Source organism: Oncorhynchus mykiss, chromosome 17, assembly GCF_057628025.1.
Source record: "Oncorhynchus mykiss isolate SJ-2025 chromosome 17, ASM5762802v1, whole genome shotgun sequence".
Lineage (NCBI taxonomy): Eukaryota > Metazoa > Chordata > Actinopteri > Salmoniformes > Salmonidae > Oncorhynchus > Oncorhynchus mykiss.
Window position 1 is genome coordinate 38,272,395 of NC_143038.1, and position 27,451 is coordinate 38,299,845.

At 43.3% G+C, this 27,451-nt stretch overlaps 2 protein-coding genes across 2 annotated transcripts; one reads left to right on the forward strand and one right to left on the reverse strand.

Moving 5' to 3' along the window:
* The first annotated feature begins 1,278 nt into the window (after nucleotides 1–1,278).
* On the forward strand, nucleotides 1,279–11,873 carry slc26a6l1 (solute carrier family 26 member 6, like 1). The gene is made up of 19 exons (XM_036950171.2): nucleotides 1,279–1,652; nucleotides 2,994–3,133; nucleotides 3,319–3,429; nucleotides 3,673–3,848; nucleotides 4,121–4,285; nucleotides 4,449–4,601; nucleotides 5,113–5,195; nucleotides 5,421–5,568; nucleotides 5,821–5,934; nucleotides 6,118–6,195; nucleotides 6,399–6,494; nucleotides 6,688–6,794; nucleotides 7,095–7,164; nucleotides 7,304–7,396; nucleotides 8,094–8,204; nucleotides 8,441–8,878; nucleotides 9,081–9,135; nucleotides 9,224–9,366; nucleotides 9,467–11,873. The coding sequence occupies exons 1-19, from the start codon at nucleotides 1,513–1,515 to the stop codon at nucleotides 9,491–9,493; spliced, it is 2,448 nt and encodes an 815-aa protein (XP_036806066.1). The 5' UTR covers nucleotides 1,279–1,512; the 3' UTR covers nucleotides 9,494–11,873.
* On the reverse strand, nucleotides 10,247–27,451 carry p4htmb (prolyl 4-hydroxylase, transmembrane b). Its single transcript, XM_036950177.2, has 10 exons — nucleotides 26,956–27,451; nucleotides 26,259–26,665; nucleotides 24,104–24,185; nucleotides 23,688–23,878; nucleotides 19,794–19,890; nucleotides 19,475–19,637; nucleotides 14,919–15,104; nucleotides 14,539–14,629; nucleotides 13,911–14,034; nucleotides 10,247–12,851 (listed from the first exon to the last, which is right to left on the reverse strand). The coding sequence occupies exons 1-10, from the start codon at nucleotides 26,963–26,965 to the stop codon at nucleotides 12,613–12,615; spliced, it is 1,590 nt and encodes a 529-aa protein (XP_036806072.1). The 5' UTR covers nucleotides 26,966–27,451; the 3' UTR covers nucleotides 10,247–12,612.

Sequence of the window (27,451 nt, forward strand, 5' to 3'; positions counted from 1 at the left end):
GCACACCTGGTTCCAATTCTTCGCTTATTGTGTTTGTATAAATGTGCCCTTTGTTTCCCAATTGGGCTGTGGATTATTGTTCCCACGTCCGTTGGTCGTGTGCGTACCTATGTGTTGTCTCAGCCTGTGCTGCATGTTTTGTGTATTACGCGTCTTGTGTTGTTCTACGAGGTTTACCCTCGCTCTTTTGTTTGAGTACATCCCAGTGTTTTGTACACGTGTTTGTTTTTGGTGTATTAAAAACCCAGATGTATTCCTGCGCCTGTCTCCAAATCCTTTACACCAGCGTGACAGGATGCCTGTATCTTTGTAGTGACTGGGTGTATTGACACACCAACCAATGAATAACTGCAATGAATAACTGTGAAATGAATAACTGCAACATGCTCAAAGGGATATTCAACGTCTGCTTTTGAAATGTTTGCCCTTCTTTGCGAACCATTGGAAAACCTCCCTGGTCTTTGTGGTTGAATCTGTACTTGAAATTCACTGCTAGACTAAGGAAACTTACAGATAATTGTGTGTGTGGGGTACAGAGATGGGGTAGTCATTTAAAAATCATATTAAACACTATTATTGCACACAATAAGTCCACACAACTTATTTGACTTGTTAAGCACATTTTTACTCCTGAGCTTATTTAGTTTTGCCATAACAAAATGATTGAATACTTACTGACTTGAGACATTTTAGCTTTTCATTTTTTAAATTAATTTGTAAACGTTTCTAAAAAGACAATTCCCACTTGACATTATGGGGTATTGTGTGTATCTTAGTGACACAAAAGCTCAATTTAATCCATTTTAAATTCAGTCTGTAACAACAAAATGTGGAAAAAGTCCAGGGCGGTGAATTCTTTCTGAAGGCGCTGTATGTACAGTATGTTGTCTTCCACCTTAAGTCAATAATCATTTCCCTGATGTTGCTTTTTCCATATCCTGTGTTTGTCTATCTTTCCACTGTACCAGATCTGGCTGTAATAGATGACAGGACTAGTATGTCATCAGCTACAGGCTGCCTGGTGTTGTCATGGTTCATTAGCATCACTTTTGCAGTGTAAGGAATCTGGTGGAAACACCTCCTTCCTATGACTAGAGTGCAATCCGGACATCCTGAAATGGGGCTCTTGATGACCTTGAATGACCAAATATGAGGTGGTGAAATGTCTCTTAGTTAGCCATTATAGGCTATGCCCTACACACGATCAACCACTGACCCCCCCCCCCCCCCACCCCATACAGACACACACATATAAAGGATGATTTATTGAATGTACCCTTATCTTTGATAGTGATAGAACCTCAGTCAATGGTAATGCCCAACGTGCTTTGGATGAAAAAGTTAACTTTTTAGTAAACCTGTTTTATTCGGTGTTTGGAAAAAACGTCTCTTTCACCTGTCATATTGTACAAAAGGGGGACTGACAGGCACTTCACGCGGCTTACACGGGGAGGATCGAAATAGCCCAACCTGGTTCTTATATACTGTTAAGGACATATTGGACGAGGTGGTATGGGTATGGGCCGGAAGGCTAGGGGGTACAGAGTGGAGAGGGATGTGCTGGATGAGCAGAGGCTGGAGGAGCTGGCTCAGAGAATGGACTACTCTGACACTCACCCTTCCCTGACCAAGCAGCTTAAAGAGTCCTTCAGGTAAGGCACAGATGGGGTGTGTGTGTGTGCACGCACTAGTCTAAGGTGTGTGTGAGTTTCTTATTTATTGCAAATAGACGGGGTACATATTTTATGGAAGGATTTAAGCAGTAGGCTTAGACCCACGTGAACCTAACTCTAGGTTCGGTTCAAAATCATATTATTTGTCACGTGCGCCGAACACAACAGGTGTAGACTTTATCGTGAAATGCTTACTTACGAGCCCTTTGCCAACAATGCAGTTAAAAAGAAAGAGACATTTGCAAAAAATAAAGGAAATAGTAACAGAATAAAATAACAATAACGAGACTATATACAAGTAGTACCTGTACAGAGTCAATGTATGAGGCAGATGAGGTAATATGTACATGTAGGTAGGGGTAAAAGTGACTAGGCAATCAGGATAGATAATAAACAGAGAAGCATCAGCGTGTGTGTATGTGTGAGTGTGTGTCAATATACATGTGTGTGAGCTTATGTAGCGTGTGTATGTGTGTGTTGGAGTGTCAGTGTAGTATGTGTGAGCGTGTGGGTAGTGAGTGTATGTGTGTGTTGGAGTGTCAGTGTAGTATGTGTGAGCGTGTGTATGTGTGTGTTGGAGTGTCAGTGTAATATGTGTGAGCGTGTGTATGTGTGTGTTGGAGTGACAGTGTAGTATGTGTGAGCGTGTGTATGTGTGTGTTGGAGTGACAGCGTAGTATGTGTGAGCGTGTGTATGTGTGTGTTGGAGTGTCAGTGTAGTATGTGGGAGCGTGTGGGTAGTGAGTGTATGTGTGTGTTGGAGTGACAGTGTAGTATGTGTGAGCGTGTGTATGTGTGTGTTGGAGTGACAGCGTAGTATGTGTGAGCGTGTGTATGTGTGTGTTGGAGTGTCAGTGTAGTATGTGTGAGTGTGTGGGTAGTGAGTGTAGAGCCGGTGCAAATTAAAACTGGATCAATGCAAATAGTCAGGCTGGTTCAGCAGTCTATTGGCTTCGGGGTAGAAGCTGTTCAGGAAGCTTTTGGTACCAGCCTTGGCGCTAATTGCCGTGCGGTAGCAGAGGGAACAGTCTATGACTTGGGTGGCTATATAACTTTTTGAGGATCTGAGGGCCCATGTCAAATCATTTCAGCCTCCCGAGGGGGAAGAGGCATTGGTGTTGGTGTGTTTGGACCATGATAGGTCCTTAGTGATATGGCCACCGAGGAACTTGAAGCTCTCAACCCGATCCACTATCCACCCCGGTTCAACCTTAACCCTAACCCCAACCCTAATTTAATGTCCACATCCCGGTTTAACCCTAGCCTCAACCCTGACCCTATCCCTCTTCTGTCTGTCACCCCCCTGCCCCCCTTTTCAAGATGTACTGTACCCAGGCTGAAACGTAGTGTGGTGGGCTGTCTGCCTGTACTCTACTGGCTGCCCCGCTACTCTATCTGGGACTATGGCATGCCGGACCTCATCTCTGGTATCAGTGTGGGCATCATGCACTTGCCACAAGGTACAGTAAGACCACAACCTCATGGGTTTATCACTAAAATGAAATTATCCTCAATAACAACATGCATTTGAATGATCGTAATGTGAACAACCTGCACTTCATATACAGACCCAGTGGAAAATAGTAGTTGAATGATTTATTGGCTAGCGGGGCTGTTTAACTAGATTTCTCGATACTCTCTGCAGGTATGGCATATGCATTGCTGGCCTCCTTGCCCCCAGTGTTTGGGCTATACACATCCCTCTACCCTGCATTGGTCTACTTCTTCTTTGGGACGTCTAGACATATTTCCATAGGTAAGTGGACAGAAATATGTAACATGTGATTGGTTGATAAGGAATAGGGTTAACACTAGGGCTGTTATGGTGACCGTATTGCCAGTGGTTGATAAGGAATAGGGTTAACACTAGGGCTGTTACGGTGACCGTATTACCAGTGGTTGATAAGGAATAGGGTTAACAACACTCCCAGTCAGTCCAATTCTTTTTGTGCATACAAATGTACATACACAGATGTCGTTATGTTGTGTTTGTGTGCAGGTACGTTTGCAGTGCTCAGTATCATGGTTGGAAGTGTGACAGAGAGGTTGGCTCCAGACAGGAACTTCCTGGTCATGCTGAATGGGACTAACCTGACTGAGGTGAACATCACTGCCAGGGACTCCTACAGGGTGCAGGTCGCTGCTGCTACCACCGTCCTAGGAGGACTCATCCAGGTCATCAAAAGAATAGAACAGTTAGCTGCTACTGGAAAAAACTATACAATACAACATAACACAAGACAACACAATGTACATGCTTTAATCCAATGCAATCCAATACAACATGACACAAGACAATACAATATGTTTCACTGCACTTCAATCCAGTCAATACAATTCAAGAGCTATGACACATAGCACAAATCAGGCATTCGTAGCTAATTTATCCTTACTATGACTGACAGTAGGAATATATTGTGTTTGAATGTTCATGCTTCCACTTGTAGGTGGTGCTGGGACTGGTGAAGTTTGGGTTTGTGGGTACCTACCTGTCGGAGCCACTGGTGCGAGCCTACACAACAGCAGCTGCTGCTCACGCTGTGGTCGCTGTGATCGCACAGCTCTTTGGGCTGTCCACCACACGCTTTAGTGGGCCCTTGTCACTGGTGTATGTGAGTACCATGTGTGTGTGTGTGTGTGTGTGTGTGTGTGTGTGTGTGTGTGTGTGTAGCTGACACTATAACTCAGCTGACACTTTAACTCAACTGACACTTTAACTTAACCCCAGCACAAAACCCTGAACTCATATACTATTGGTGTAACTCTTGTCCACAGACCCTGGTGGAGGTGTGCTCCAAGCTACCTCAGACCCATCTCCCCACACTGGCGGTCAGTGGTGTATCCATGGTGTTTCTCATCGCAGCCAAGGAAATCAACTCTGCCATCAGCGCCAGACTGCCTGTGCCCATCCCAGTGGAGCTCATCACGGTCAGTTACTATGATACTCTGTCCGCTGTCTCACCGTCCTGTCGCTCTGTCAGTCTCTTCCTTATGTTTCTCTACAAAAATGTATTCTTTCTTTTTCTACCTTGGTTGGTCAAAGATACATTTGAACTTCAAATATTTGACATTGGTTATATTCGTTTTGGGTAGGTCACAGATTTCTTTCTTCTGTCTAGTCGAGTTTGTGTTGACAAGTTTTGGCTCCTGCATAGAAAAACAGAAATGTAGAACAATGGCCCTAGTCTGAAACACAAGAGCTGAGTCAACTATATGTGACCATTCCAATGTACTGTATTAGTGTCATACACAGCAGAAATAAGGGATTCATAACTAATGATTAGGCACACTTCTGGCTTCTGATTCACCTAACCTACAGTATGTTCACTAAATGATTGACGTGATGTTTTCCTTGCAACATACCCATCATTTGTCCAGTTGTATTGAGAAGATTGTGACTAAGTTGAATTGGAAAGAATGTGTTTCTATTTCGATAAAGATTGTGGCAGCAACGGTGATATCGTCCTACACCCACCTAAACGGCAACTACACAATCTCAGTAGTGGGAGAAATTCCCAGCGGGTGAGTAGGGGGGGGGGGGGGGGGGGGGGGTAGAGAGATAGAGAGACAGAGAAACATGTAATAATCATTAATACCTTGTTTGTCTGTCAAATTGTAATCCTCGTGACTTTATCTTGACCTCTTCTTGTTGACCGCTTCTCTTGCTGGTATGTTGTTAATTCTTATTACCGACCCCTGCTGGTTCATGGTTGACACCTTGACCTAAATATCCTCTGCTTTATTCAGCCTGGCTGCCCCCAGGTTACCTGATGCTAGCCTGTTTAAAGAGGTGATGGGGGATGCGTTTGCCTTGGCTATTGTGGGCTACGCCATCTCCATCTCTCTTGGGAAGACGTTTGCACTAAAACATGGCTACAAGGTGGACAGCAACCAGGTGAGACAGTCCCTCTTATCATACATTGTTCCAACACCATCAAAGCAACGGAATCCCTCACAATCTACTCAAGCTGTACCGTCTTCCCATGAATTCATTTGATCTTGTCGCGCCTCATAGGCCACTGTAACTGAACCGGCTCTGCAATGCAGTCCAAACAAACCTCTGTCTGTTACACACACTCACCTCGTCCATCCTCTCCTATCGCCTTTTCACCTGTCTTTCTCCTCTCCATCCCTTTCCCTGAGGTAGGAGCTGGTGGCGCTGGGTCTCAGTAATGCTGTGGGGGGATTCTTCCAGTGCTATGCTGTCTGCTCCTCCATGTCCCGTAGTCTCATACAGGAGAGTACCGGAGGCAAGACACAGGTGGGAGGAACACTGCAGGGACTCCTACTGTGCACCATTCTGAATAGTGTTGCTATATTAATGCCATAGTCGTGCATGTAAATGCATACACACAACGAATGTGCGAAGGTCATGTAAAAGCAGCATGAATCTATGTTTTGTGACCAATGAAAGATGCATTGATATCCAATGTCTTTACTCCAGATGGCTGGAATGGCCTCTGCTGTGATTGTGTTGGTGACTGTGCTGAAGCTCGGGCCTCTGTTCCAGGAGCTGCCAAAGGTACGGCTCTACTTCAGCTATAGACCGTATGTGTGTGTGGGAGATTGTGATAGGAGACAGAATGCTGTTTGTATGTATTCGCTCTACATCGTTTATATGAGTTAGTCTATTCAAGTGTTTTTAAAGGGTGAAGTACGAGGTTTTGAAAGTGCACGTGCGTTCTATACTGGTTGTAGCCACTCTTATGTTTGTGTGTGTTTCAGGCAGTGCTTGCAGCCATCGTCTTTGTGAACCTGAAGGGCATGTTCAAGCAGTACTATGACATCATCACTCTGTGGAGGAGCAGCAAAGTTGATCTGGTGAGAGGAGAAATGAACTTCCTGATACACATTACACACGTCTTCTCTGGTTGTGAATGGTCGATATAGTTGAATATAATAAAATTTGTTTGCAGGGTATCTACATAGGGGGCGTCATCACACGTTCATAACCCATACATAACCCATAAATAACCCATTCAGAAGTAGTACATAAGAATGGCCCTGTTCCCAGGTGGTGTGGCTGGTGACCTGGGTATCCACACTGCTGTTCAACCTGGACATGGGCCTTGGTGCCTCCATCACCTTCGCTGTGCTCACTGTTATCTTCAGGACCCAGCTGTAAGACTGCTCTTCCACTTCTTCAACACGGCATAGTTTTCATCTGGCTGTGTGTTTTTACAAACAAATCAAAAAGCTCAGCATCAACAGGTGCCAGGTGGCAATTCATTATTGGCACTTTTAAACAGGTCTTTCTGGCCAAAGTCAGTGATTGATTAAAAAAGTGAAAGCCAAAAACCAACATTTGATAAAGAATTCAGAACAACAAAAAAACTGCATCGATTTAATAGTTACACAGTAGCTCTGACTGAGAACTGAAGTGCTCTGGTGGTGAGCCAACCCTGCTGTCCTCTCTTTCAGCCCGAAGTACTCAGTTCTGGGACACGTTCCAGGGACAGAGCTCTACTTGGACATGGAGACCCACAGAGAGGTGAGACACCAGAGAATAGAATCATTCTATTTCTATGGGTGAGAGAGCAGACCTTGGGAGGCAGCAGGAAGGGAGGTAGGGGTGGCCCAGTCAGTGGGTAACCATAACCTTGTCGTTTGTTTGTTTGTGTGTGTGGCAGGTGAGAGAGGTCCCTGGCATCACTATCTTCCACTCCTCTGCCACCGTGTACTTCGCCAATGCTGACCTCTACCTGGAGGCTCTAAAAGGAAAGGTGCCCTTTTCCATACAACTCTGACAGTGACACTCATTTGCACTTCATGTGATACTCATTTTCACCTCATGCTCTACAGGGTGTTCGAAAGCGTTCCCCATTCAAAGGCACTTACATTTTTTTGTCTTGCCAATCCACCCTCTGAATGGCACACATACACGATCCATGTCTCCAGGGGCGCAACTTTGGTTTTAGAAGTGGGGGGGACATAATATATATATATTTTATCCAGTCGGATAAACACTCCAAACAGCCTACCCGACCGCTCAGAGGAGTCCACATGCTCCTAAAGCACACTGTTGCCAAGCACACTGTTACACATTCCAATGATAAAACTGGGAGGACAAAAATGCAATTTCAGAATATGGGGGGGACATGTCCCCAGTGAAAGTTGCTCCCCTGCATGTCTCAATTGTCTCAAGGCTTAAAAATCCTCCGTTAACCTGTCTGCTCCCCTTCATCTACACTGATTGAAGTGGATTTAACAAGTGCCATCAATAACGGGTCATAGCCTTCACCTGGATTCACCTGGTCAGTCTAAGTCATGGAAATAGCAGGTGTTCTTCATGTTTTGTATACTCAGTGTTTAGGGAATAGGGTGCCATTTGAGACGCAGGCCTTGTGTTTCGTGACTGCAGGCCTATATTTGGGGCATGTGTTGGACGTGACAATAACAGATGGAGTGTCTGTGTCTTAGAGCGGGCTTGATATCAGCAAGATGATCATCTACAAGAGAAGACAGGAGGCCAAGCAGAGACGCAGAGACAAGAGAGCTGAGAGGAGAGCTAGGAGGGAGGCCAAGAGACAAGTGAGACACTGTCGAGCCGCCATTCATATACATTTGAATAACAAATTCCAAACTACTCAGGAATCCTTCTGTACATGCATAAACTTGGACAGTATAAATCTACGTCATATCTCAACTAATCTATGCATTATTTAGATGACAGACAGCCATGGTGCTGCTCTTTCTCTATGTCTTCATAAGGCGGGTTTTACAAATGTGTTGTAAACTAAAGTGTTGTCTGTGTGTGGACTGTGCAGAAGCATGCTCTGAGAGCGGCAGAGCAGAAGACCGGGGTCTTCTCCGTAGAGGAGGCGGCGGGGCAATGGAAGGAACCGGGGGGCGGAGATGGAGACAGGGAGGAGTCACTGGGAGACGACCAACGAGGTTGGTGCGGCCGCGAGAACGGCACCGTGTTCGTCATGCCAACAACGCCCCGCACGCCCGATGACCAATGCAGCTGGGAGTACCTGAAGGGCAGTAAAGACCCAGACTGTGCCACCCTGGGGGCAGTGTCGGAACTGCAAGACGGGGACACCACCACTCTGGGGTCCAGTAGTGAGGATACCCTGAGCCGGGAACTGGATAAGGTCTCGCTAGGATCGCTGGGCAAGTGGACCTGGGACATCCACTCCATCATCCTAGACCTTTCCACTGCTAACTTCATCGACACCGTGGCCATCAAGACCATGAGAAACGTGAGTGGGTGATGATGACGGCATGGAAATGATGACATACGAGAGATGGCCTTGTATTGAGAGAAGAAAATCAGGAATGTAGGCGCCCTCAATGAAAGAAAAATATTAGGATGACAACGGTTTGGTAGGTGGAGATAAAGAGTTTAGGATGTTAAAAGCGGAAAAGTACAGAAGTGCTTATCCTCCTGTCCCGTTTTGACAGATATTCCACGACTTTGGTGAGATTGATGTTACTGTCTACATGGCTGGGTGTCAGAGTAAGTAACCCCACTATCTTTAGCTAATACATGAACAGCTCATTAGTTTGAATAGAATGCGTAAATAACTGTTACTTGTTCTATCCAGTGTCCGTGGTGGAGCAGTTAGAGCTGGGAGGGTTCTTCTCGGAGTCCATCACGAAAGGACGTCTGTTTGCTACTGTCCATGATGCTGTGCTGCACTGCCTTGGCCACCAGGGAACATCAATGCCCAGCTATGAATATTCTCTGGTGAGAGACGTGCACGTCTACAGTTCAATAGTAGATACAATATGGAAGACTGTATACTGCTTTGAACAAATGAACCATGTCTGTAAATATGTCATTGCAGGAGATGCAGTGCAGCACCAAACTCTGAGGACCCTTACTGAAGTCTGACGTCTCTGTATATTCTATTTTATGGGGTGGGCCCCTATCCTTTTGAAAAGTAACTTTCAATTGGGGATATAGTATATGGGTATATACTGTGTATATATATATATATGGTAACTATAATGCCTTCAAAAAATGAAAGGTACACTAAACCACAACATAGGGTTGCAAAACTACTGATAATTTAACAAAGTTTAATTTTAGTATTTAACAGTAATCTCTGGTCATTTATATTTACATAACTTTTATCAAATGTACACATATGACTTTAAAAATATATATATTTATATGTATTCATATTGTCTACAGGTTTCTAGTGGATAGACCATATGATTCAAGAGAAAACAGCCCAAGTAATGAAAAAAAGCATCTAATCAACAATGAAATCATTTCCTATTAACACCGCAACTCTTCCAACTTTTGACTTTTTTCACAACTGCCAAGTTTTGCCCCAAAACACATATTGACAGAGTAAAATAAGTACAAGTGGAAAAAGATGTAAGGATATTACATGCTGAAACCCTCATATTATACACCAACGGAATTCACTTAGTTTATGGGTTATATTAAGGATAATGTTTTACAGCTTTGTCATTTAATATATTTTGGATTTTTAAATAGTTGGAAAGTATTAATTTATATACTTTACATTTGATGAAATTTCAATAAAATCCTGAAAGTTTTTATGGGTGTGCCAGTGTTGTCACGAACAGCTTTGGCAATTGAAATAACTCTATAATTCAAAATCTAAAGTAAACTTTATTTGGAGCAGAGGAAAGTGATTCAGTGCATTTGGAAACAAACACCAAACAAGGTGAACAACACAACGTGGAAAGTGAAACATTTGGAATAAATAAGTAATAAATAATACTTCAAATAAATAGAAATTCAATACCTGTAGTAGGATGAGAAGTAATGGATGCAAGTGACACAAGCAGACATATATACAGTACCAGTCATATATTTTACATTTTAGATTTTTCAAAGTAGCCACCCTTTGCCTTGATGACAGCTTTGCACACTCTTGGTATTCTCTCAACCAGCTTCACCTGGAATGCTTTTCCAACAATCATAAAGGAGTTCCCACATATGCTGAGCACTTGTTGGCTGCTTATCCTTCACTCTGCGGTCCAACTCATCCCTAACCATCTCAATTGGGTTGAGGTCGGGTGATTGTGGAGGCCAGATCATCTGGTGCAGCACTCCATAACTCTCCTTCTTGGTCAAAAAGCCTTTACACAGCCTGGATGTGTGTTGGTTCATTGCCCTGTTGAAAAATAAATGATAGTCCCACTAAGCACAAACCAGATGGGATGGCGTATCTCTGCAGAATACTGTGGTAGACATGCTGGTTAAGTGTGCCTTGAATTCTAAATAAATCACTTGACAGTGTCACCAACAAAGCACCCCCACACCATCACACCTCCTCCTCTATGCTTCAAGTGGGAAACACATGCAGAGATCCGTTCACCTACCCAGCGTCTCACAAAGACACGGCGGTTGTAACCAAAAATCGCAAATTTGGACTAATCAGACCAAAGGACAGATTTTCACCAGTCTAAAGTCCATTGCTCGTGTTTCTTGGCCCAAGCAAGTCTCTTCTTCTTTTTCGTGTCCTTTAGTAGGGGTTTATTTGCAGCAATTCAACCATGGGGGCCTGATTTACAGTCTCCTCTGAACAGTTGATGTTGAGATGTGTCTGATACTTGAACTCTGTGAAGCATTTATTTGGGCTGCAATTTCTGAGGCTGGCAACTCTAATGAACTTATCATATACAGCAGAGGAAACTCTGGATCTTCCTTTCCTGTGGCGGTCCTCATGAGAGCCAGTTTCATCATAGTGTTGATGTTTTTTTGGACTGCACTTAAATAAACTTTCAAAGTTCCTGAAATGTTCTGTGTTGACTGACCTTGATGTCTTAAAATAATTATAGATGGTTGTTTCTCTTTGCTTTTTTGAGCTGTTCTTGCTATAATATGGATTTGGTATTTTACCAAATAGGGCTATATTCTGTATACCACCCTTACCTTGTTGCAACAACTAATTGAAATGCATTCCAGGTGACTACCTCATGAAGCTGGTTGAGAGAATGCCAAGAGAGTGCAAAGCTGTCATCAAGGCAAATGGTGGCTACTTTGAAAACATTTAAATATAAAACATATTTTGATTTGTTAAACACTTTTTTGGTTACTACATGATTCTATTTGTGTTATTTCATAGTTTTGATGTCTTCACTATTATTCTACAATGTCGAAAATAGTCAAAATAAAGAAAAACCCTGCAATGAGCAGGTGTGTCCAAACTTTTGACTGGTATTGTATATACATAAAGAATGTCGAATAAATAAACAAACTAACAAATAAAATAATGAAGTGAATTTGTGCAACACTTAAATAACAGTTAACATGCTTCATCACATGGATGGGGGGGGGGGGGGGGGGGTCTTTGGGTGATGACAGACATCGTCAAGCTAAAAGAAAACAAGGATTACAGCTGACAGTCTATAAAGTCGTCTATGGCTATCATGACACACTAATAACCTGTATAAAGTCTAACCTAACAGCTCATACAAAGGTACGTACATGCAAGTAGTAGCATAGTCGACCCCCGCCCCCCCCTCCGCAATGTGGTCAGTCTCACTCACAAAAAAATATAACACTAATGTTTTGTGACACACAGAAGGTAAAATTGTGCATAAGTATATAACGTAAACAAAGTTTGGAAGTATGCATAAATTCAGCTGAGAAAACACAACTAATAGTGAACAAACAAGGACATCTGAACAACAACATTAGACCCCTTCTCAGTTGCATAAATCCAAAGTTACCACAGTCCCTGAATATCAACTATCTCTCTATGTACTGGCCGCAGAGGTGTCGTCATGGGAGGTTGTGCACAGCATGGCAGAGTCAAGTTAGGTTGGGGAGGTGGGTAGAGAGGTATCTTTGTGGTAGCTTTAGGCTGAAGAAGAGGGGTGGGGGAGGTCTAGGCCCACTAACTACAAAGTCTGGACCACCCATAACTCTTCTGAGATTGGAGCTAGTGTAATTAGTGGACCTAAGGGGAGGTCATTGTTTTTCGGTTTCTAGGCTACAGCAGTACAGCTACAGTTCCTGATGGGAGTCAGCAGTTTGCAGTTGTTCAGGGCGGGGCTGAGACTGCTCCCCCTCGTCCTCCCCCTCTTCCTCATCCTCTTCCCCCTGCTGTGACACCAGCTGCTGGTAGCGAGCCTGGCGCTGGTAGTCTGGGTCGATGTTGATCCAGTTATTGGCCACCCACTTAGTGCCGCGGGTGACCACACAGCCGCCATGCAGAGAGTACTCATCCTGCTCCCCCACCCAGCCTGTGTGTAACAGAGAGCAGTGAGTACAGTATTCAACAGAAGCTCTGATAACAGTAGATAACAGTAGAACTGATAGTAGAACTACCATGTGGACTAGCAGGCGGATTCTCTTTCAATGTATTTCTACAACAGTGGGCCTAACCTTCATCAAAACAACACGGACTACAGTTTTTAAATAAGGACCTGAACAGCAGTGAATGAATGAAATGGGGTCAATTGCTATGTGTGTACAATAAATTGAGTAGGCTGTCTGAGGGGCAGTAATTAAGCTGTATTAGTGTGTTTATATACTGAACTAAAATATGAATGCAACAATTTCAATGATTTTACATTGACAAGGAACAAGGAAATCAGTCAATTTAAATAAATTCATTAAGCCCTAATCTATGGATTTCACATGACTGGGCAGGGGCGCATCCAGAATTAGTTTTCCCCCACAAAATAGCTTTATTACAGACGGAAATACTCCTCAGTTTTATAAGCTATCCGGGTGCCTGGTGTCAGACAATCCCGCAGGTAAAGAAGCCAGATGTGGAGGTCCTGGCCTGGTTACACGTGGTCTGCCGGTTGGATGTACTGCCAAAATATCTAAAACGATGTTGGAGGTGGCTTTTGGTAGAGAAATTAACATTATATTATTTGGCAACAGCTCTGGTGGACATTCCTGCAGTCAGCATGCCAATTGCACGCTCCCTCAAAACTTGAGACATCTGTGGCATTGTGCTGTGATAAAACTGCACATTTTAGAGGCCTTTTATTGTCCACAGCACAAGGTGCACCTGTGTAATGATCATGCTGTTGAATCAGCTTCCTGATATGCCATACCTGTCAGGTGTATGGATTATCTTGGCAAATGAGAAATGTTCACTAAAAGAGATGTAAACAAATTTGTGAACAAAATCTGAGAGAAATAAGTTGTTTGTGCGTATGGAACATTTCTGGGATCTTTTATTTCAGCTCATGAAACATAGGACCAACACTTTACATGTTGCGTTTATATTTTTGTTTAGTATAGAAGGGCCGTTCTATGTGTGAGAGAGCACTGTGTACAGTCTGTACCTTGTCCGTCAGAAAGGTAGTTGTACCAGAACACGGCTGTCCCTTTAGTAGGCTTTACCCTCAGGTTGCTCCTATCACAGTTCTTCCTCGTGTCCATTAGATCCACATTGTTCTGGATCAGAGACTGAAAACACAAACACAATCACTCATTAATAACGTTGAGAAAAACATATCGGTACACCGACAAACATGCAAATGTTTAATATAGATACATAAACTAATGATGGGGGGGTCGATACAATTACATATCGATTTTGTTAACGCTATATCGTATCGTTTTGACAATACTGCAATATTATTTTTGCGCTAGTTGGCTATACCTGCACTAAAACTCCAGGTTTTTTCCTTCATAGCTTGTCCTCCATCTTCTTCTTTAAATAGGGAGGCAATTTATTTCCATGACTGATCAAAACGTGTTCTCTCATCCCTCTACAGCAGACATATGGTTAGCAAAATGTTCAGAACATCGAATCCCAATAAAATCACAGTATCGAATCGCAATCCAAATTGAATTGCAATACATATCACATCGGCACCCAAGTATCGTGATAATATCGTATTGTGAGGTTCCCGGCAATTCCCTAATATAAACACACAAGAACACACACACAGACAGACCATAACGCACCACTTCCTCATAGGTCCTGTTGTCTGCCACAGGGAACGCGGTCTCCCCGCCCCCCTCAACCGAGTTCAGGTAGAAGAGAACAGTGATGTACCTGGGTGTGCAACACACACATTTAATACAGACACATACTGGAACACACATCCGCACACAGACCAACCACACCATGGAAATGTGAGGCTTAGTCACAAACTACCTGATATATTGATATGTGCTAAGTTACACAAACACATCCACATAAAGTACACAGACGTTACACTACATTATCACTCAATTTAACCGTCTTAATCTGAAGGTTGTCTATCCAGACTCTCCCCTATACAGCATCGTCAAAACAAGGCCAAGGACGAGGCGCTGCCTGACTCAACACAACTCTCTCTCACCTGCAGGACGTCTCGAAGGGTGTGGAGGTGTTGGCAGCGAGGCGCGTGTGCGTGCAGGCGGTCTCAGGGTAGACAGGGCCGCTGTCATGGTGGGCGTGGTAGTGGCCTCCCTGCTCATAACGTACCACCTGGAGGGGCTCACTCAGGTCCACCAACGCAGAGGGCATCCGGGTCAGACGGGCCACCCTATGGAGGACAAATGGAGGGGGAGAAAGAGGGACAAAAATCCTTAACATCAGATTCTGATAACCTTGGCCATAGTGTTTGACTCCAACCGTTTATTAATGTGTTTGAACATTTTACAACCATCTAAAAACAAGTGACCCCAAAACATTCCATCACACAGCTCTACAATTTCAAGAGATGAAAAAAAGTGAAGAGTCCCCTCAGCCAGCTGGTTCTGAGGCTCAGTTCACCAACCCAAACCAACCCCATAGAGCCTCAAGACAGCACTCAGAAAATCTGGCCCAACGAAATCATCACAAAACAAAAAGAAAAATATATCACCTATTGGAAAGACACCACAAAAAAATCTAAGTAAACTTCAATGCTATTTGGCTCTAAACAGACAGTACATGGTGGCAGACTATCTGACCACTGTGACTGATAGAAAACTGAGGAAAACATTGACTAGGTACAGACCCAGTGAGCACAGTCTGGCTATAGAGACCGGTCATCACAGACAAACCTGGCTGCCCAGAGAGGACAGGCTGTGCTCACTCTGCTCCAGGGGAGAGGTAGAGACAGAGCGGCATTTCCTATTACACTGTGACAATTACTCAGACCTAAGAGAATATTTCTTTCCCAAAATTATAATTCAATACAAATAATTTGAAACTATAAAAGATGAAGAAAAAATCTAATATTTATTGGGTGAAAAGCCAAAATGTGCAGTTTTGGCAGCCAAATATGTGTTCTCCTGCCACAACCTGAGGGACGACCAGTGAAAAGTGCAAAGTAAAGTAATTGAAAGAGAATCCGCCTGCTAGTCCACATGGTAGTTCTACTATCAGTTCTACTGTTATCTACTGTTATCAGAGCTTCTGTTGAATACTGTACTCACTGCTCTCTGTTACACACAGGCTGGGTGGGGGAGCAGGATGAGTACTCTCTGCATGGCGGCTGTGTGGTCACCCGCGGCACTAACGATAATATTTCCCATCTTGTTTTGTTTTGTCTTTCATACCACTTCATGTCATATATCTCAGTCATGTTGACACTGGTCAAATACCATTGCTTTAATGTATTGTTGTTCTCATTAATATTGTTGTTGTAGTTGTTGTTAATGGTAATCCCATGTCCACTACTACTATTATTATTGCTGTTTGGTCGCACCATTTATTTATATATAAATATATATCTATTTTATATATGTACATTTGTTTTTCTTTTTTCGATATGTATACTTTGACAATGTAAGTAATACAGTTTTTCTCAGTCGCTTTGGTGCATTTCTTAGATCAAAAGTGCAATTCTTGATACAACTTGTACAAATTCCAAATCATCTAGTCACTTGTGCACATCATTAAAGCAATATCTTATTCCTTTGAACAAATTGCAATTGATAATGTACAAGTGTCAGCTTTTTTTCCACATGATCAATTGCTCATGTCATGTTGATCAAAATATAGTAGATGGTTCTCTGTTGAATAGTCTTACCCCTCAAAACATCTAGGCATTAGTTCCTTGCATAAGCCATTACATGCAAAATTGTTGAACTATTTGTCATAAACTGTCAAGCATAGTTTTACACATTTCTATTAGACATTTTGTACAAAAACGTGAATTGATGAATCGTGCAGGTGAAATTGACCCTCACTCATGAAGGAATGTAAAGTGTTAGTTCAACCAACAATCAACCAGTTGTCTAAATTGCTCAAAGGTGCATCTCATGAAGAATCAATTGGCAAGCATATATAGACAGACCACAACACAGAGTTGCAATTTTCCAATAATGGATGGACCAGGAAACGAACAGGGTCAACAGCCAAGAGGAGGAAGAAGAGGAGCAAGGATGCGTGGTGGAAGGCAAAACAGAGGAAGAGGCAGAAGAGGACATAGGCGCATATCTGATGACATAAGGGCCACTATTGTAGACCATGTTGTCAATCATGGCCTTACAATGGCTGAGGTGGGTCGAAGGGTGCAGCTTAATGTTGGGAGATCAACCGTGTCCTCAATAGTTAAAACGTTTCGAAGAGAGAACAGGTATGTCCACCAATGTACAGTGCCCTGTTACTGTATATAAGCAGTATACTGTATACTTCCTACAATGCTTCATATTACAGTAGTCCACTTGTATTTCACAGCATACAGAAATATACTCTATACAGATACATACTGCACCTTACATGCACCCACCTGTATGTTTTACAGTAAAATGTGTGTTCGCATAGTTTTTGTCTATGTGAAAGTGTGCGATGCATCACTGCATTTTCCCCCACATAGGACTGCAAGATTACCTCAAACCGGTGGCAGAGGACGCCTTTTCACACCTCAACAGGAGGAGGCTATTTGCACCATGGTCCGAGCAAATAATGCCATGAGACTCAGGGAAATACAAAGGACCATTATAGAAGACAACGATGTCTTGGAAAACATCCATATGGTTAGCATCTCAACCATCGACAGGGTGCTGCCAGATGAGTATGAAACAGCTGTACCGTGTACCATTCCAAAGGAATGAGGACAGAGTTAAGGAGCTACGGTACCAGTATGTACAGGTAAAACATATATCTATGTAACTACTTTACAGAAACATTTTATAGTGATACATAGTACAGTAAGCATAAACTGGACACATTTCCATTGCTGTGGAAGGAACATGCAATATGTACATTTTATGTCACTCTTCCTTACCAAAACAAATTCAATTGTGTGTTCTGGGATATAGCGTATAATGGAGTTGGAATCAAGTGAACCCTCTCACAACTTTGTATACGTGGATGAGGCTGGCTTCAACCTGACCAAATGCAGAAGGCGGGGTCGGAATATCATCGGTCACAGAGCTACTGTGGATTTGCCAGGCCAACGGGGAGGAAATATCACCATGTGTGCTGCTATTTCGGAGCATGGTGTCCTAACCCATATCCCCCTTATAGGGCCATGCAACACCCAGCATCTACTCAACTTTTTAGTGACTCTCTACAGGGCTCTCATCCCTGATGATCCCTGATGATGAGAGGGGTCTGTTTAGAGAGGATTTGCCAAAGTATGTGGACATTTGTGATAATGTGAGTTTCCATCAATCAAACATCATAAGGCAATGGTTTGTGACCCACCCGAGGATGCTCATAGAATTCCTCCCACCTTATTCACCATTCCTTAACCCAATTGAGGAGTTATTTTCAGCATTGGAGGTGGAAGGTGTACGATCGTCAGCCACACACACAGATGACCCTGCTGGCTGCAATGGATGCAGCATGTGAGAACATCACAGTAGACGCCTGCAGAGGATGGATAGGGCATTCCAAAAGATTCTTTCCACGTTGCATTGGAAGGGAAAATATCCGGTGTGATGTGGATGAGAATATGTGGGCTGACAGACAGGAAGGTCTGGATGTGTAGAGACAGCACAAGTGCTGCGGGCAAAGTTGTGCCTTAGGGGTGGTTTCCTGTGTTTCTTTCTAATTTAGTTTTTTTCCTTTGTGCCCCTTGGGTTGTCCAGTCTCTTTCAATCAATAACCCACATACAGTAATATGTAAATAGTACTGTTGAAATTGATATATGCCATAGAAGTGCAGCCTTGTGCATTTTCAATACAGTCACTGTCATCCAAACTGTAGCCTAAGTTTACATCAGGTAATACTGTCAAAGTACACAGTTACATTGACAACATGCCTAAACATTTTGATGACCTTGTTCGTGAACAATGACTCAATGACTTATCATTCTGATGACACTGACATGATCATTGGCATGAATATTTACTTTTGAGAGATGTACTAAGGATTTTTAGTGACTGACTAGCTTTAGAAACATATCTATTGTATATTGCAGTTTGTACAAATTGTTCTGAGAAATGCACTTATTATTTTGCACATGTTAGGAATGATGTGAAAAATGCACCAAAGCGACTGAGAAAAATTTAATGAACTGTGTAATGAACTTGCCATGTCAATAAAGTCAATTGAATTAAATTGAGAGAGAGAGAAAGAGAGAAAGAGGGGCCAGGAGAGAGAGAGAGAGTTAGAGGGGCCAGGAGAGAGAGAGAGGGGCCAGGAAAGAGAGAGAGAGGGGCCAGGAGAGAGCGAGAGAGGGGCCAGGAGAGAGAGAGAGGGGCCAGGAGAGAGAGAGAGAGGAGCCAGGAGAGAGAGAGAGAGGGGCCAGGAGAGAGAGAGAGGGGCCAGGAGAGAGAGAGAGGGGCCAGGAGAGAGAGAGAGAGGGACCAGAAGAGAGAGAGAGGGGCCAGGAGAGAGAGTGAGAGGGGCCAGGAGAGAGAGTGAGAGGGGCCAGGAGAGAGAGAGAGGGGCCAGGAGAGAGAGAGAGGGGCCATAAGAGAGAGAGAGGCCAGTGAAGAGGCTAGGGCAACAGTTGACAATGATGTTCTCCTCACCTCTTCTTGAGGTCTCGGAGAACCTGGTGTGCCCCCTGTCCCTGGTATAGCCAGGTGTGTCTGCTGTTCCTGACCAGCTGGCTGCTCTTCACCCCGCGCTGCTGCAAGAAACGCTGGAACGCATCACTGCCCAGGCGCCTGAACTCCTCCAGGCTCAGCAAGCCTAACACAGACACAAAGATGTCACCTACAGGCACAAAGTGGGTCGCATACAGACGCAGATATCCAATATGAGCAGCCTGAAAAGATTAGCTCTGTATGCATAGAGACAGAGGTGTCTACCTATCACAAAGAGGCCCGTGTCGAGAATGACCCTTACCGTTACCGTCAGGGTCAGCCTTCAGTCCAGCATAGATCTCTTTCAGATTCTCTGGTGTCAGCCAGATCCCGTCCCTCACTCGTGAATGTGTCAATATCTGTAGGAGGCCCAGGAACATGAATAAATCACACATAAAGAAGATAATACAATACATGTTTATTGATCCATTATAAAAAAGGAACAAAATACATTTCTACATTTGCTGCTCCAGTACCACCACACTATGATTAATGATGTGTGTTCACTCCACTCAGTGGCCTTGTGGAGTGTCCGCCCTGAGATTGGAAGGTTCAGGTGTTCGTTCCCTGGCTGAGTCACAACAAAGGCTGATTAAAAGAAATGGGACCCGATGAGTCTCTGCTTAGCACTCAGCATTAACATTAACTCAGCATGAGAACCGCTGGGCCTCGAGGGACCCCCCCCCTTCAAGCTAATGAGCAGTCATTCTGACTCCAACACTAACAGTATAATTAATAAATGTCACAAACGCTATGGCAAAAACACAATAGTATTTTCATTAGTTTATGTTACTGTAAGCTGTTACTTTTAATGTAAAAACCAAAACATTTGAGTGTTCAATTTTATTTGTGGGGTGCCTTTCTTACAACAATGAAAGAGAAAGCATGTGTGTTGGAACACAGTAACAGCTTCTTTCCATGAAGACAAAATAAAAATACCTCAACCACCGAGAGGCGCGGTCAAATGATGAAAACACCAGTAGCCTAAACATCATTATAAGTGCGCGTGATAAATAGTGAAAATCAGCACAACAGTAAAAATGGCATTATAATGAATAGAAGTGTGGATATGACAGCAGTAAAATAAAGAATAATAAATGATTGTCAGCTCTTGCTCACATGGTGTGTGTCTTCACGCAATGGCATCAGTTGGATTTAATTCATTGTTAGCGCTTTTCCTAACGGTCAACACAAATCTTCGCCACTTTCACTTGCTCGACACACTTAGCACAAACACGTCGCTTGCAGGCAACACAGGTGTCTTGGATTCTGGTCTTAGTGCATCTGGCCACCTGGTACTGTCTCCTCCCCTGGAGTTGTGCAGACAATTGTTAATCAACAGCGATGTCGTCTCCTGGTTTGTAACATGTAATGCGGTTCTGTACAAACTAGTTCTGAAACGTTGGCTACCATGGCGCACGTCTGTTTTCCAGGTGTCGCGTTCTTGTTTCTTTGCCTTAAAAAAAACAGAGGTAACGCTGAACCGATCCCGTGACATAGTGCCTATAAGAACATCCAATAGTCAAAGGTATATGAAATACAAATGGTATAGAGAGAAATAGTTGACGTGTCATAATTCCTATAATAACTACAACCTAAAACTTCTGGGAATATTGAACCACCAGCTTCTATATGTTCTCATGTTCTGAGCAAGCAACTTAAACAAAAAAAAATTTCAAACAGTTTTGGAATTATTTAAACCAAATTGAACATGTTTCATTATTTGTTTGAGACTAAATAGATTTTATTTATGTATTATATTAAGTTAATATAGGGTTCATTGTTCATTCAGTATTGTTGTAATTGTCATTATTACAAATATATATATAAAAAAATCGGTTGATTACTGATTAATCAGTTTGGTCCTCCAATAATCGGTACCGGCGTTGAAAGATCATAATCGGTCGACCTCTAATTGGAATATACCAATACAATAGAATGGCCTGCCCTGTTCTTCATTCACAATTGGTGATTACATAATTATGCATTGTTCGCTTCCCCTAACTCATCAACTCCCCCATCATACTTTTCTTAATTTATTTCATCTGTTGTTTGTGTGAAATTCATTTCGGTATAGTTTAGGTTCAGTTCCGAGGCGATTATCAATTGGGCACGGCACCTTCCACTGTCGGGAGATGGAGCGAGGCAGGATATACTGTCAGGAGGAGGCAACACAGGGAAATTATTTAAAAAATGACACTCCCTACTATAGTGGTTATAACTCCAGTTCCGTTTGTGATTTTAAGATTTTAACAACGGCAGTGTGTTATATAGACTTATTTAGGAAAAGTCAAGGACGAAGGGGGGAATGACTTTAAAAATGAAGGAGTAATATACAGTGGGGCAAAAAAGTATTTAGTCAGCCACCAATTGTGCAAGTTCTCCCACTTAAAAAGATGAGGCCTGTAATTTTCATCATAGGTACACCTCAACTATGACAGACAAAATGAGAAGAAGAAAAATCCAGAAAATCACATTGTAGGATTTTTTATGAATTTATTTGCAAATTATGGTGGAAAATAAGTATTTGGTCAATAACAAAAGTTTATCTCAATACTTTGTTATATACCCTTTGTTGGCAATGACAGAGGTCAAACGTTTTCACACACTGTTGCTGGTATTTTGGCCCATTCCTCCATGCAGATCTCCTCTAGAGCAGTGATGTTTTGGGGCTGTTGCTGGGCAACACAGACTTTCAACTCCCTCCAAAGATTTTCTATGGGGTTGAGATCTGGAGACTGGCTAGGCCACTCCAGGATCTTGAAATGCTTCTTACGAAGCCACTCCTTCGTTGACCGGGCGGTGTGTTTGGGATCATTGTCATGCTGAAAGACCCCGCCACGTTTCATCTTCAATGCCCTTGCTGATGGAAGGAGGTTTTCACTCAAAATCTCACGATACATGGGCCCATTCATTCTTTCCTTTACACGGATCAGTCGTCCTGGTCCCTTTGCAGAAAAACAGCCCCAAAGCATGATGTTTCCACCCCCATGCTTCACAGTAGGTATGGTGTTCTTTGGATGCAACTCAGCATTCTTTGTCCTCCAAACACGACGAGTTGAGTTTTTACCAAAAAGTTATATTTTGGTTTCATCTGACCATATGACATTCTCCCAATCTTCTTCTAGATCATCGAAATGCTCTCTAGCAAACTTCAGACGGGCCTGGACATGTACTGGCTTAAGCAGGGGGACACGTCTGGCACTGCAGGATTTGAGTCCCTGGCGGCGTAGTGTGTTACTGATGGTAGGCTTTGTTACTTTGGTCCCAGCTCTCTGCAGGTCATTCACTAGGTCCCCCCGTGTGGTTCTGGGATTTTTGCTCACCGTTCTTGTGATCATTTTGACCCCACGGGGTGAGATCTTGCATGGAGCCCCAGATCGAGGGAGATTATCAGTGGTCTTGTATGTCTTCCATTTCCTAATAATTGCTCCCACAGTTGATGTCTTCAAACCAAGCTGCTTACCTATTGCAGATTCAGTCTTCCCAGCCTGGTGCAGGTCTACAATTGTGTTTCTGGTGTCCTTTGACAGCTCTTTGGTCTTGGCCATAGAGGAGTTTGGAGTGTGACTGTTTGAGGTTGTGGACAGGTGTCTTTTATACTGATAACAAGTTCAAACAGGTGCTATTAATACAGGTAACGAGTGGAGGACAGAGGAGCCTCTTAAAGAAGAAGTTACAGGTCTGTGAGAGCCAGAAATCTTGCTTGTTTGTAGGTGACCAAATACTTATTTTCCACCATAATTTGCAAATAAATTCATAAAAAATCCTACAATGTGATTTTCTGGATTTTCTTTCTCATTTTGTCTGTCATAGTTGAAGTGTACCTATGATGAAAATTACAGGCCTCTCTCATCTTTTTAAGTGGTTAGAACTTGCACAATTGGTGGCTGACTAAATACTTGTTTGCCCCACTGTATATTTTTATTCATGAGCAGTCAAAATGACTGCTTTAATGGTTCTAGTGTTAAGGAGATATATTGGGCTTGAGGCCTTATGATAGACTAGCGTCCTGTCCAGGAGGTGTACTACATCAAATAACCTCACGCTACAGAAACAGGATATAGGCTCCTGCTCCTGTGAGCCGTTCCGGCTCGCACTTGTGCAAGACTACTACTGCTCACAGACACACATCCTCGCTTGCCCACCCACACACCTCCTGGAGTTGTAGCTGTCCGTCCTGGTTGAGGTCTAGCAGGTTGAAGATCTCCTCAGGGCTGAGGTTGAGCTGCTCCGTCAGCTCCTCCTGTCCCTCAGGCACCATCACCTGGCTCTCCATCAGGCCCTTCAGCTGGGCCAGCTGCACCACCACACGACACTCCTCTTCAGACAGGAACCCTGGGATCTCTGGAGAGAGAGGCACACCGTAAACACCCGTTTGAACGCATGCACGCACCCAAACACACGTATGAGTGCACGCACACACTTACACAAACACACGTATGAATGCACCCTCGTGCGCACACACACACACACACACACACACCCTTGGAGAGCAATGACAGCATCAGCCACTAACAAGGTGCAGAGGGGTGCAATGCAGAGCAGAAGTTTAGTAGAGAGAGCTCTCACCAAACAGCAGGGGCTTCAGACTCAGGGTCCGCATCTCATGCACATTGCCTGGCACCAGTGACAACTTCTGGACATGGCCCACCTGTGAAAAAATAACACTGACTATAACTTCATACCATCAAGATGGCACGGAACACACCATTCACATAGAAGAAAAGCACAACAGACACTAGCCCACCGCTGAACCGTATAGACTACTACTGTCTGTAAGGTTAAGCTCTGGGCTAAACAGAGACAGAACTACACAGGCATCCTTACGCCTTGATCACACCGGTAGCGTCATTTCTCTAAATATTACACACCGTCATCTGGATATGTGTGGCGGAAAAGTTCAGCATTCACCTTCTGCTACCATTTCTGTCAAGCTGTCTTCTTACACAGTTTGACGCATACATTCAATAAATCCAATGTAACGCATTGGAATGAACGCACTGCAACTGCCTCTGCAATGCAATTCTGTTGAAGTCTGAAGTTTTCATACACCTTAGCCAAAAACACAAGTTTAAAATGTATTTCACAATTCCTGACATTTACTCCTAGAAAAAATTCCCTGTCTTAGGTCAGTTAGGATCACCACTTTATTTTAAGAATGTAAAATGTCAGAATAATAGTAGAGAGAATTAGTTATTTCAGCGTTTATTTCTTTCATCTCATTCCCAGTGGGTCAGAGGTTTACATACACTCAATTAATATTTGGTAGCATTGCCTTTGAATTGTTTAACTTGGGTGAAACGTTGTGGGTAGCCTTACGCAAGCTTCCCACAATAAGTTGGGTGAATTTTGGCCCATTCCTCCGACAGAGCTGGTGTAACTCAGTCAGGTTTGTAGGCCTCTTTGTTCACACACACCTTTTCAGTTCTGCCCACAGCTTTTCTTTGGGATTGAGGTCAGGGCTTTGTGATGGCCACTCCAATACTTTGACTTTGTTGTCCTTAAGCCATTTCGCCACAACTTTGGAAGTATGCTTGGGGGTCATTGTCCATTTAGAAGACCCATTTGCGACCAAGCTAAAACTTCCTGACTGATGTCTTGAGATGTTGCTTCCATATATCCACATCATTTTCCTCCCTCATGATGCCATCTATTTTGTGAAGTGCACCAGTCCCTCCTACAGCAAAGCACCCCAACAACATGATGCTGCCACCCCCGTGCTTCACGGTTGGGATGGTGTTCTTCGGCTTACAAGCTTCCCCCTTTTTCCTCCAAACATAACAATGGTCATTAAGGCCAAACAGTTCTATTTTTGTTTCATCAGACCAGAGGACATTTCTCCAAAAAGTACGATCTTTGTCCCCATGTGCAGTTGCAAACTGTAGTCTTGCTTTTTTTATGGTGGTTTGGAGCAGTGGCTTCTTCCTTGCTGAGCGGCCTTTCAGGTTATGTCGATATAGGACTCGTTTTACTGTGGATATAGATACTTTTGTACCCGTTTCCTCTAGCATCTTCACAAGGACCTTTGCTGTTGTTCTGGGACTGAGTTGCACTTTTCGCACCAAAGTACGTTCATCTTTAGGAGACAGAACGTGGCTCCTTCCTGAGCGGTATGATGGTTGCGTGGTCCCATGGCGTTTATACTTGCATACTATTGTTTGTAAAGATGAACGTGGTACCTTCGGGTCTTTGGAAATTACTCCCAAGGATGAACCAGACTTGTGGAGTGTTTTTTTCTGAGGCCTTGGCTGATTTCTTTTGATTTTCCCATGATGTCAAGCAAAAAGGCACAGAGTTTGAAGATAGGCCTTGAAATACATCCACAGGTATACCTCCAATTGACTCAAATTATGTCAATTAGCCTATTAGAAGCTTCTAAAGCCATGACATCCTTTTATGGAATTTTCCAAGCTGTTTAAAGACAGTCAACTTAGTGTATGTAAACTTCTGACCCACTGGAATTGTGATACAGTGAATTATAAGTGAAATAATCTGTCTGTAAACAATTTTTGGAAAAATTACTTGTGTCATAGACAAAGTAGATGTCCTAACCAACTTGACAAAACTATAGTTTGTTAACAAGAAATGTGTAGAGTGGTTAAAAAACGAGTTTTAATGACTCCAATCTAAGTGTATGTAAACTTCCGACTTCAACTGTACATGAACACACTTCTGGTGTACCAAAATGCAAAACCTTGTTGGTGTGATCAAGGCCTTAACTCACCCGTATGCCCTCTAGGCGTGGAAGGTACATATGCTGCTGAAAGGAAGAATCTGACTGTTGCTGATTGAACTCGGGGGGCTTGTGATGATTGCTTCCACCGCTTGCCTTCGGGGTGGCCAGTACCTCTCCAGGGCTGTTGTTGTAGTGCACGTAGAGGAGTAGCGCAATGACATTGATGATGTATACATGGAAAAAGACCATTACCACCATGAAGTAAGAGCGGGAGCACACGTTGCTCCTCTGCAACGGGACCCGCTCTCGTGGCATAGGGGGTAGGGTTGGTAATGGAACGGCTTCATCATGTTCATCACTGTCGTCGCAGTCCTGTGGTTCAATCATATTTGACCTGATATGATGATGGACCATAAGCTTATCACTGGTTTGTTGTTCTGAGTACCTTTTGGACCCTGGTACCGAGAAAGACGTCAATTGACGTGTTAAATAATGCAGTCGGTTCTTTCTGGTAGGCTACGTTAAGTCATAAAAGTTACCGCATGAGTGCACAATCCATACTGCCCAGACTCAATCATCATCATTGCATAGTCATACAACCCACATTCTCCGCTAGTACCTGTCAACTAGCAAGTTAATGTTATTATTTTCTGTAAAATAAATCAATAAGCGACGAAACGTGAGGCTTGGCAGTACTTTGGTTGAATTCACAGTAACGTTAGCTAGCTACACACATCACACTTACAGGACTGCATCCAACGTCTCTGGTTCACGTTGCGGTTTCAGCAGTCCGTGCTGCGCACCTCCAAAAATATAGGGAAAAGAGCCATATCAAAAGGTGTGCGATTTATACATTCGAAGGTTTTTGGTGCAGTGATCATCTATTTACATTGAAAAACAAAAAAAATATGCGTCCGACCTCTCATTTCTGCCACAAATATCTTCGTGGCGTTTGTTTTGAAACGGACAACACGCCATTCCCCTGACAACTACTGTACACTACTATTTTGCTAGCAGCACTAACGATAATGTCACCTCTCTATGGTAATGCAAACCTTAAAAATAAAAGCCCGCATTTCCAAACATTGCAAGGTGGTTAACTCAACTCAACTCACTAATTCAAAATATACCGTATGTAACGGATAATTCATGAATGGAAAATAATTTAACGATGTGTTCCACAACGCGCTAGCGGAGTGGTACTGACCTTCCGCGGAGTTGCATTATTTTCCAGAGAATGC

Excerpts from the sequence above, each read along its gene's own strand:
- slc26a6l1 (XM_036950171.2), top strand. The coding sequence starts at position 1,513 with ATGGGTATGGGCCGGAAGGCTAGGGGGTACAGAGTGGAGAGGGATGTG. Across the intron at positions 7,165-7,303 it reads ACATGGAGACCCACAGAGAG|GTGAGAGAGGTCCCTGGCAT; the intron begins GTGAGACACCAG and ends TGTGTGTGGCAG. Across the intron at positions 7,397-8,093 it reads TGGAGGCTCTAAAAGGAAAG|AGCGGGCTTGATATCAGCAA; the intron begins GTGCCCTTTTCC and ends TCTGTGTCTTAG.
- p4htmb (XM_036950177.2), bottom strand. Across the intron at positions 19,638-19,793 it reads GGCTGACCCTGACGGTAACG|GCTTGCTGAGCCTGGAGGAG; the intron begins GTAAGGGTCATT and ends TGTCTGTGTTAG. Across the intron at positions 14,035-14,538 it reads ACAGGACCTATGAGGAAGTG|TCTCTGATCCAGAACAATGT; the intron begins GTGCGTTATGGT and ends TTGTGTTTTCAG.